The sequence below is a fragment of the Galleria mellonella genome, unplaced genomic scaffold, assembly GCF_026898425.1.
Source record: "Galleria mellonella isolate WM207_F2 unplaced genomic scaffold, CSIRO_AGI_GalMel_v1 utg44, whole genome shotgun sequence".
Taxonomy (NCBI): Eukaryota; Metazoa; Arthropoda; class Insecta; order Lepidoptera; family Pyralidae; genus Galleria; species Galleria mellonella.
Window position 1 is genome coordinate 5,246,523 of NW_026442100.1, and position 12,268 is coordinate 5,258,790.

Sequence of the window (12,268 nt, forward strand, 5' to 3'; positions counted from 1 at the left end):
GATGGTTACCACTTTTTGTCATGACGTATTTAAGATTATTGGCGCGCTTGGCAGGAGGATTGGCAACCGTAGTTAGGCTTTGGTTATGTTTTAAGAGGAACGCTGCTGCCTATCCCTTGACTGCTAAGTTTCTTTTGCTGCCTCTTAAGAAACCCGCGGGAAAGGAAGTCGTGGCCCATTCTATGCCGGGACCACACGGCGAGTCGAGATAATTCAAGTAAGTTATCGTCGTCATTATCTCTACCTCTATGTGTCCACTACTGAGCAAAGGCCTAAATTATCATAGCGTATTTAAATTCCCCTTTTTTTTTGTAAACCATGGAAGGATTCTTCTTTGTAATGGATGATAATGGTATGGTAACCCCGCCTGCGCTATCGGTGTACGCTTGCGGGGCACCAGTGAGGGATAATAGGTGAGATTAAAAAGGCAAGTCGGTTAGTCCATCGTGATGAATACACCTGGAATTCGGCATGATGGTTTCTAGGGGGAACCACGCAGAGGTCGACCTGACAGGGTATATTGCTAGCAATGGAACTGGTAGTCCACGTTATTGAAAATCCCTTCCCATATGAAATGATTTAGGTCGCGGGAGAAATCATGAGGGACATATAACTATTTTTTTTTATTTTTTATTTTTATACAACTTAGAATGACAAACAAGCTGACGGCCCACCTGATGGAAAGTGGTAACCGTCGCCTATAGACATGAGCGGTACCATGCACATAACAGAGTATACTGTTTCGCCTATGATACCTCCCATGCGTTGCCATTCCTGAGGTCTCAGATGTTATTCCTCTGTACCCAGTAAATTCACGCCATATCCCACCCTTCAAACCGAAACACAGCCATGCAAACACAACTGCTTCACAGTTGAAACACGAATGGGACAGAGGTACCGAAGTAATCGACTTTTGTACAAAGTCTCCCTCTGGTATATATAAGTATTATGTATTTACTCTTACATATTTAAGATAAACGGAAATAATTTTTCTAAGGTGTTATTCCTTTGTTCATTAGGTACATCCTTGCACGCGTATATATATATATATATATATATATATATATATATATATATATATATATATATATATATATATATATATATATATATATATATATATATATATATATATATATATATATATATATATCTACTTATAAATAGTTACCCAAATAACGTTCCGTTAATCACGTTATCAATTAAAAACGTCAGATTGAAAATAGATAAAATTATTTTATTGATAAAATTTTAGGTACTAGCTTAATGATAAAATGTACACACAAATCGACATAACACGCAACCATTATATACATCTATTATATTATTTATGTCACCTGTACATTACTAATTACACGATTATCATGCCTAGTCAATAAATTAGAAAAAAAAATGAGCTTTGGTCTAATAAAATAAAAATAATGTTACAAAATAAATATAAAAAATTATATGTATATATGGTATATATAAAGTATTTTTTATGATTACGCAGTTTAATTTTTTTTTTTTTAATGCATAATACAATGACACCCTATCCACGCGAGGAACTTATAAAGACTAATCCATACAATGGTAAGCATTAATTATTAAGTGCATAATTTAATACAATAATACATAAAATAAATTAATTGTCACTATGTATTAATGCCGCTGCACGTTACGGTTAGAAACGAAAGCCATCCGTTAATCTCGTAGGAGTTAAACGATTTCCTTAAACACTATACTAACATCATTTACACGGATACGTTACAATCTCATTGTATCTCGACACGTACTAGGTTAAGCTGTCCAATCAGATTAATTATAGAATCCCTCCCCTCTCCTTATAATATTTATTAATACATAGATGAAATATTGTGATTGAAACAATTTGAAATTATATAAATATTAACGCCAACTGTAGGCATTTATCTCATTCTATTTAGAGGTAGTCAGGGCCGTAGTTAGACCGAAGTTTAAGGTGGGGCAAAAGAACTTTTTGGTAGGGCATAAGCTATTATTAAATGAATTCGAAAAAGCGAATCTAATTTTCTTGGGGATTTACATTTTAAGGTAGGGCATTGGGCTTTTTATGGTAGTGTATTGCCCCTCAATGTTACCTACGTGCTGGGCTACGGCCACTGGTAGAGTTTCATAGTACAATTTTGCTTCAAGAATACTTAGATAAATTTGTTTTTAATCCACTTTATTCTCATCTGAGAAACATATGTATTAAGCGGTAATGTTTTATTAAAAAACTGTTTAATAATTATAATAATACAACTGCTATAAAGAGATATTGGTCACGCCGTTACCAGACCGATTAAGTAGGCGTCAATGATATTACGGAAATCGCTTTTACAATGGTTTAGTGAATTCAAAACAAATTGATTATATGTAATAAAAAAGATATTGATTTGATAAATAGGGCTAAGTATTATATAATAAATTAATTATAGCAGTTATATTGTTTCGGATGATTATAATTTAATGAAATTATGAGATAATATATATATATATTTTATAATCTATTGTCCCAAGCAATAAGGAGCTTAAACTATAGATAGCTATAATCAAACCATTGAACGCAATAAAACATTGTATTTATCATGATTTAATTTACTAAATATACAACGTGTAACGGTACAAGTATGACAAGTTGTGAATTCGAGGAATTTTCTTCCAAGACAAGAGTATATTGCTTCGTAATATGAAACCATTTTCATTGTTAACATGATGCTTCATAGATAAGTACTATATGTAGAAGAAGTTTTATAAGTACCCTATATTGTAAATATTTAAATTTAGAATATGGACCAGCTTTCGCCCTCAACTTCGCTTCCCATATAAATTTTTATGCCCTATTTCAGTTGTTTAGAAGTGAATTCTTTAAAAGCCAATAAATATATTAATTTATTGTTTTAAATTTAGAGTCTAAATTTAAAATTTCTCGTTTCTAATTTCTAAACTGACGAAAATAAATAGATACAAACTTTCAACCCTCGTTTTACCCTCTTAGAGGTTGATTTTTCAAAATTCCTCTTTTATTGTTCACTCACGCTATATAAAAAACCGTTCTGTAAGATTCCAAGATTCAAAATTTAACGGTTTCGGCCGTGCGTTGATATATGGGTCAGTATGTCAATCAACATCTTCTATTGTACCTATATACAGATAATATATAGATTTTGATTTACAATTAGCAGTTTTTTGCAATCAGTAAAGAAGTTTAGTAAACAGTACCAACCCGAGGGCGTCTTAGAATCAACCACGTTTTTTGAATTCTAAAAAGTTATAGAAAGTTCGTTTCTATTTTCACGTTACGGGAATGCATTGGAAGTTCAGTAATCACAATTTAGTTTATGTATTTATAGTTTGTATTTGTGTGTGTAAATTTACTAACATTAGTTTTAGGAATATTATTACTAATAAATATTTAATGGACCAAAAAAGTCCGAAATAAAAATTATGGTTATTATGACTGTATCTACCATTATTACGTTTATTACCCGTTCCGTTACACGTTGCCTATTTAAATAACAAACAACAGCGGGTCTACCGTGAAATGAAATTCCTAAATTTCGGACTCAACTACGTGTTTTTGTTTATACCAAAATCGGACCAATAAATGGAGTTTAACATTTCGTTCGTCATACATCCTATCATAAAAGTCCAGAGGAATGATATTTTAACATTTTTAATATTTCCAAACGGCATGTATTATGTAATTTTAACATCAAATTTCTGTTTCTTTTGGTTCCGAAATTTCAGAAAACATTTCATGGTAGGCTCTCAGGAGTCGAACTTATTGATTGGAATTAGTTTGTACTACTGTCCATAGTGTCCACTTCTACACTTCATTAGTTCACTGGCAAGATTAACAAAACAGAGATGCGTGGAGCGAAGTTTTTTAGTTTTTTCCTTATATCAATATTTACTCAGTTTTATGGCTGTGTTTCAGTTTTATCATCACCAGTATACGAAACATACAAACGTTGAAAACATAGATTGATACTCTTTATTGTTTCCTCTAAAAGATTACAGTAGTAAACTTATTATAGATACAAACAATTACAAGAAATAATCACATTGAGAGAACAATGGACGACCTTATCGCTAAAAGTATTTATAAACAGTTTGATCAAACTTTTCAATTGACAATTTGCTGTTTCTTTTTAGTAATTTAGATGATTGTTTGTTAATCTCTTAAGATGTGATGATGTTGTGTTTATACCACTTATGTAGTATGTGAATCATCAGATGAGAGTTGATTTAGTATCTACATTTTCAATTGAACTATCTAATCTATCGGGGAATTTATATATACTTATATCGCGAGCACGAGTTTAAAATTAGAACGTAAAAAAAATAAAATCATTATCTTTATACCAACACATACTCAATACGTCTCTGTTTTGTTAATCTTTATACCGAATTTACATTGTAAAGTCTCATTTTCTTTTATAAAGTCCACGGTATCACTGTAAACAGCTTAACTTGACTCTCTGCTGTTTTCGTTGGAGCCCACGGCGTTGTTTTGCGACGGCGACGGCGTCACCTCAGGTGCTATGATTAGACCTTCCTTGATCCTTTTCTTCTGCTTCATCCGTCTGTTTTGAAACCATATTTTGACTTGCGTCTCGTTCAGTTGCAACGCCGACGCTATCTCTATTCGTCTCGCTCTCGTCAGGTACTTGTTGAAGTGGAACTCCTTTTCCAGTTCGGTCAGTTGTTTGTTCGTGAAGTTGGTCCGGCCGGTGTTGTTCAGGTTAAGTAGTGGGTTGGCCAACATCTGACTGCCGGTCGGTGTGCGCATTCCTTCTTGGGGACTGCCGATGCCGCCTTGGTTCACGAACTCTGCTGGCGGTATCATCAGTTTCGGTGCTGGAAAAAAGAAAAATATTTTTCTATTATTACGTTATTTTTACAATATGACTTCGTTTTTAAGATCTATTGATTAAGTACGTTGTTTAGTTGATATTAATCTTTTTCATAAAAATTTTAAACATCTAATAAACGTATTTTAGTCGCTATTGTTTTGTCTTTGCCTTTTGTGTTAAACTTTTAATTTGAAAGAATGTAAGAAAATGCCGTAAAAGTATCTTTTTTTTATACAACTTAGAATGGCAAACAAGCTTACGGCCCACCTGATGGAAAGTGGTAACCGTACATTATCAATAAAAATGTATTGTATGTCTTTAGACGTATTCGTCTGAAAGCTATAAATATGAAATGTAAACGTAAACATGTTTTATATCTTTCAAGTCTAAATTCACTTAACAAACTATCTTATTCATAAAAACTAAAACCTATAAACCAATTTTAAATTTTTCCAGAGGGAGACTTTGTACAAAAGTCGATTGCTTGGGTACCTCTGTCCCATTCGTGTTTCAACCGTGAAGCAGTTGTGTTTGCATGGCTGTGTTTCGGTTTGAAGGGTGGGATACGGCAGTGAATTTACAGGGTACAGAGGAATAACACCTGAGTCCTCGGCAATAGCAACGCATGGGGGGTATCATGGGCGAAACAGTATACTCTGTTATGTCTATGATACTGCTCATGTCTATAGGCGACGGTTACCGCTTTCCATCAGGTGGGCCGTCAACTTGTTTGCCATTCTAAGTTGTATAAAAAAAAATGTGTTGAGCTAAAATGTCATATAAAATGAAAACATAGTTTATTATAGTCACATGGTTTAATTCAACGTGAAATGTAGCTATAAGGATTAAGATCTAATATTGTTATAGCTATCCGTGCTCTTCTCTTTAATTAAACTCATTACATGTCAATAACCGTGCGGTCCCACCATAGAATAGGCCATTCCTTCTATTCCCGTGGGTGTGGTAAGAGGCGACTAAGAAGTGGCAAGAGATTGGCAGCAGCGTTCCTCTTAAAACATCTCAAAACCTAACTGCGATTGGCAATCTGACTGCGAAGCGTGGCAACTACTGGCAAATCCCCCCAAGGGGGAGACCTATGTACAGCAGTGGACAGTTTAAGGCTGATATAATGGTGATGATTAAATGTCAATTGTTTTTTTTTATATCAGGTGTATCTTTTTTTTATTCAACTTAGAATGGCAAACAAACTGACGGCCCACCTTTGGAAAGTGGTAACCTTCGTCTATAGACATGAGCAGTACCATGGACATAACAGAGCATACTGTTTCGCTCATGATACCCCCCATGCGTTGCCATTCCTGAGGACTCGGGTGTTATTCCTCTGTACCCAGTAAATTCACGCCATATCCCACCCTTCAAACTGAAACACAGCCATGCAAACACAACTGCTTCACGGTTGAAACACGAATGGGACAGAGGTACCCAAGCAATCGACTTTTGTCGATTATCAACATTAACTTCAATACGAGTAGATTTGATTTTGCAGTAACGGAATGTGTGTTTACACAAACGCCTCATTGCTCAGGAATATCGTTCTTTTTTTAAAAATCCCTGGGAGTCTCGGGTGCACTACTGACAGGTGTCATCTTTTTTCTAATTTGAGGAGCGAGATAAAAGATATTTCAATATTAGTCCATAATATCCCGCTGCGCGCGAGTCGACCTACACTTACCTACACGGCGGGTTTGACATTCATTGTTGCTGTGTAAACAGTTTCACGGCCATTATTATGTTCTCTGTCCGTTTGTTTGGATTCACGTAAAATTTTTAGCATTCAGTGAGGCGTTCTGGGAATCAGGTTGTATGCAAATACGTGTAAGTTTATTTGGGAATGACCATTGAGATTTGGAAATATTTATTGATCTCAAGGTTGCATTTTTATGAGGTGACTCCAATATTTTTTATTTTTAATGATTCTAGATTAATGTACAAAATAAAAAGGAAGCGCCACAGTATATAAAAATGAAATAATTATGCCTTTTAACGCCAGTGACATAAAAAAAAACAAGAAGTAACTTATCATATCAGGGATGAATAAATACTTTCAGAAGTAAAAGAAGAGTACCTATAATCATAGCTACATAAGTAATATAGGCCCTAAAAAGACATGGTCGCACTTTATGAAAGATGATATGGCCAGAATGAAAGTAAATGTTGAAATGACTACAAATAGACATGTATCAAAGAGGAAAGCATATCACGTCGAAGGAGAAAAATGGTAGCAAGATGATAATAATCAAGTACACTATTCAGAGGAGATAGACGGCATTGCTGTTAAAAGTTCTTAAAATTCCTTTTATTTATAGAAATTAGGGGAGAACTCTTAGAAAAAGGAGAGGAGAATAGATACCAAATGGTCTTAATAATAGAGAATAGGCCTAAATAGCCAAACAGAAAAAAATAATCTATTCACTATTGCAATTATTTGCACTTAATTGCAATTAATTGTAATATTTTATAGATCATTTATTATTGAAAATAGTTCTTCAAATAGCACATTAGTAATACAATACTTTTCTTTTTTTTATACAACTTAGAATCGCAAACAAGCTGACGGCCCACCTGATTGAAAGTGGTAACCGTCGACTATAGACATGAGCAGTACCATGGACATAACAGAGTATACTGTTTCGCCCATGATACCCCCCATGCGTTGCCTTTCCTGAGGATTTAGGTGTTATTCCTCTGTACCCTGTAAATTCACGTCATATCCCATCCTTCAAACCGAAACACAGCCAAGCGAACACAACTGCTTCACGGTTGAAACACGAATGGGACATAGGTACCCAAGCAATCGACTTTTGTACAAAGTCTCCTTCTAGGAAAAGACGATATTAGCTTATTACGACTACGCTGAGTAAGCGTTATATTGCGAGTTTTCTGTCTTTTGTGCTGTTTTGTACCCTAAGGTACTTCTTACGATATCCTGCTCATCAAAAGCTGTGCTGACTCATTCTATTCTTACTCCATCACCACATTTATCATCATCACATGGATTTTAAGTTATAGTATAATTGCAAATTTTTATATTTTGAACTTTAAACTTTTAACTCTTTTTAGTTTAAAGTGTATCTCAACCTTAAATCATAACATGAACTAATTGGAGGGAAAGGGATTGTTAGCAATGGAGTTGGACAGTCCTATTGCTATCAATATGCCCTATTAGGTCGACCTCCACGCGGTTCCCCCTGGAAACCATCGTGAATAATTCTTGTTGAATTCGTCACGATGGGCTAACTGACCTACTTCATCCTCACCTATCATCCTTCACTGGTGCCCGCTAGCGTATCCGTTAGTGGAAGTGAGGTTACCATTCCATTTTCACCCACCAAAAAAAAAAAGATGAACTAATTAAGAGCTATTTCTGATTCGATCAGTTTTATTAGATGAATGATCGGTAACCGTAGCACCCCAGCGGTCCACCCTTCCGCGTCTAATCCCCAAAACGAATTGACAAGACACGTCGTGTATGACAGTGTCCGATGGTGTTACATTTAATTAAGAGCTTAGCACCATTACACGCTTACAGTCTATCCAATTAGGTGTATGGTGTTATTGCAAAAAAAAATTTATTTATTTATTTATTTCTTATTGCATTCCATAATATAGTTAGTAGATAACATTTCAATTATGGACCCTGTTGGGCACAGCAAGTAGGAGAGAGGAGGACAACACTTTTTTTCATTTTAGAAATAGTCTAAGGATCTGTTACAATATTATCCAGTCATTGAAATTGTATCACGATAGCTACGTATTTTCTTATTGTTATTATTTAAGTATCGGTGTGTATCTATTCATATCGTAATTGTTATTAGTATTATATAGTTATTTAATATATTCTGTAGTTTATAATTATTTATATTCATATTGTAAAATTAATTAATAAATAGTTTAATAATAAAATTTCTATTTAATACTTTTATTTTATTGAACTAGGTGTTATTTTGCAGAAATCCATACCACTGGTTATTTGATTAGTTACTTAGTTTAATTCCGCCACCATTAGTATGTGTGCGACTGCCAACACTAGAAGATTGACTATGTACTATTATTATCACCAGATGATACCCGAATTGCGAAAAAGCCGAACGGTTAAAACTAGGCTCTGAGGAGCGATCTATTAATTAGTCTGAATATGTCTCGTTTAGAGGTGAAGCATGTGAAAACATGCATGGACGAAATGGCAGTCGGAGATTGATGGCTAGTATGGAAGATTTCAGAACTTCTGTTAATAAATATCATCATATCAGCGTTTAACTGCCCATTTTCGAGGGTTTTGCCATAAGCTGTCATGCTTGTTTGACGGATTAGCTACCGCAGTCAGGTTCTACAGATGTTTTTGAGGGATGATGTAGCATCATCCCTCAAAAACATCTCTTGGTCGCCTCTTACGACACCCACGGGAAAGGAAGCGGTGGCCTGTTCTATGCCGGGACCACACAGGCAGGATTAGTTATAGCAAAATTAAAGTTTTTTTTAATCTATTTTTATTTATTATACGAAAGTTCAGATATATGGTTGGATGTGTGTGGAAGAGTAACACTCTTTCACGCAAAAAGTAGTAAACACATTCTTGATGGTTTTTTTTTTAATGGGTGATAATGGAATGGTAACCCCACCCGCACTATCGGTATACACCGGCGGGGCACTAGTGAAGGATGATAGGTGAGGATGAAGCAGGTCAGTAAGCCCATCGTGACGAATTCAACGAGAATTGTTCACGATGGTTTCCAGGAGGTACCAAGTGGATGTCGACCTAATAGGGCATATTGCTAGCAAAGGGGGCTGTCAAACTCCATTGCTAACAATCCCTTTCCCTCCTATTTGGATGGGTTATAACTTAGTATTACGTTTGACTGGTAGAGAATGCTATTTAAATAAATAAATATTCTATTGAATAAATAAGATTGACATTTGAAAAGCCGCGGGATACAGCTAGTATAGAATCAATTTATATACAGAAACAATGGAGATGCATTTAAAATCCCCTCTTTTTTGTAGTCACATAAAAATTTTATGGCACTATGTACCTACTTAGCAGTGTAGTCCCGGTATAGAATAGGCCACTCCTTCCTTTCCTGTGGGTGTCGTAAGAGGCGACTAAAATAACTTAATGATAGAGGGCAGCAGCGTCCCTCTTAAAACATCACTAAAAGCCTAACTGCGGTTGCTAACTATTGGCAAAACTCCCCTTATCCCCATAAGGGGAATATACCTTTTCCCCATAAGGGGGATTTTCCCTTATGGGAAAATCTTATGCTTAATAGTGGACAATTAACGACTGAAATGATGGTATACCTACTTGAAGAATATTTAAAGCGTTTAAAAGCAAACACATGAACATTTTTTGTAAGTAATTGTTTATATTTATAATAAGTTTACTATTGTAATCTTATGGAGGAAACAATAAAGAGTATCTGTCTATCTATCTATACTTTAATACATCTAATGTAATAAGCTTGCATAGGTACCCCTATAGCCGCGTGGTCGACACCCAACCCGTCGTCAGATCAAACAACGCCGGCTGTTTGTCTGTCCGTCTGTTTGCACAATGGCCGCTCAGTAGAGCCGCTCGCAAATACAAACTAGGTGAAATGAAATTGCGTTTCCATTAACGTTTGCGTCACGGAATTGGATAAGTATGTTTATTTTAAATAAATTAACGTGTCTCCGATCAAACTGTTTATAACAACTCCTCTCCATCCAAAGGTTGGCTGAAAGAGATCGCTTTTAGCGATAAGGTCGCCCATTGTTTTCTCATTGTGATTATTTCTTGTAATTGTTTATATTTATAATAAGTTTACTATTGTAATCTTTTGGAGGAAACAATAAAGAGTATCTATCTATCTACGTGTAATAATGTAAATATATATCCCTACACATTATTATATATATACACACATACATAAACTTGCATACATGCATATAAACACTTATATTTTTATTTATAATGTGAGTATGTGTGTATCTTGAAAACATCTGATAAACATCTTTAATTGTGTAATCAAAAATTGAAGTATTTAATTGATTAATGTACAGATATTATAAAAATAGTTAGTTTTTTTTTTTCCAATATTATTTAGTTCGCGATTGGAAGATGAGTATTAAGCTTAAGCGTCTTAGTTGACTTAAGCTGCGATTTGATACAGCATAAATCTCTAGTCTAGCTGTTTAATTCTTGCACGCTTAATTTATTTTGATAGTGTTTCGGGTGCTTATTTTTCACAGCATAAAAAGAGTTAGTTAACAGGTATTGGTTACTAAATATTCATTATTTGTAATGTTGTTTGTTCGTTTTGTTTCAGTGAATTCACTCGGCTGTGAAATTTAAACGAGGTAATTAATTACTTCGCATATTTTTCCATTAATTTAACGAAGAAATAACGTGACGTATGAAGCGTTAGACAAATAATGCAGCCGGCCCTGCCGTTGTGCGCACACGCAGCTCACCTATGACAATATTGACAGTGACGCAAAACCAAAGACAATCTCTACTTAGTCTATGATTCGTATAGTGGGCGTGACTTGTTTTGATATTGGTAAATTTTGGTTAATACCTATTTTAGTTTTAGATTTCTTAGTGGTGTAGCGGTTAAATTAAACTGCCTTACTTTTTGACAGTTACTGGTTCGGTAGATCAGTATAGTACACGTAAATTTTTTTTTAAAACTGCAGGGGGCAAACAAGCATGCGGCTTATTAATAACAATACGAATATTTATATTCATGAGTATGACTGTTTATATTATCTACGTGTTCTGTAATATATGTTAAAAAAAAAGGATTAAAGTATTTCTACCAGTTGTCTCGTAGTTCAAACTTTGCTTATTATAGGTCTTTTTTTAATGACAATGTAATGGCATCCCCGCCTGTGCTATCGGTGTACACTGGCGGAGCACCAGTGAGGGATGATAAATTTGAATTAAAGCAGGTTAGTTGGTTCATAGTGACGAATTCATAAAGAATTAATTAAGATGGTTTCCAGGGGGAACTGCGTGGAGGTTGACCTGTTAGGGTATATTGTTGGCAATAGGAGTGGTTCTCTGCATTACTAACAATCTCCTCTCCTCCTACCCCACGATTATTATAGGACTAGAAGGCGATGCATACTATGTCCAATGTATTTATTTCGGGTCGCAAAAAACTAGCGCCTTTAATCGCGACAAAAATAATATGGGACCAAAACGGCTATTAAACTATCGATTGTTAAAATTTTATCTAAGTCGGTTTAGAAATAGCAAAAGTATCATATTTTTTATAAGAATAAACGGACAAATTGAGAGTCTCTTCCTTTTTAATCTTGAAATGGCTTAAAATTCAAACTCTACATTAAGTTTACCAAATTATAGTATTATTACTTACTATGACTATGAATGAGATAGGTCTTAT

The 12,268-nt window shown here is 34.7% G+C and overlaps 1 protein-coding gene across 1 annotated transcript in view; it reads right to left on the reverse strand.

Annotated features, from left to right (window-relative positions):
* Positions 1 to 2,027: 2,027 nt before the first annotated feature.
* LOC113518981 (homeotic protein labial-like) overlaps positions 2,028 to 12,268 on the reverse strand; it is a 58,125-nt gene continuing 47,884 nt past the window's right edge. The window contains exon 2 of the mRNA XM_052898540.1: positions 2,028 to 4,863. Coding sequence (XP_052754500.1) covers positions 4,472 to 4,863 — 392 coding nt within the window. The 3' untranslated portion in view covers positions 2,028 to 4,471. The remainder of the gene's footprint in view (positions 4,864 to 12,268) is intronic.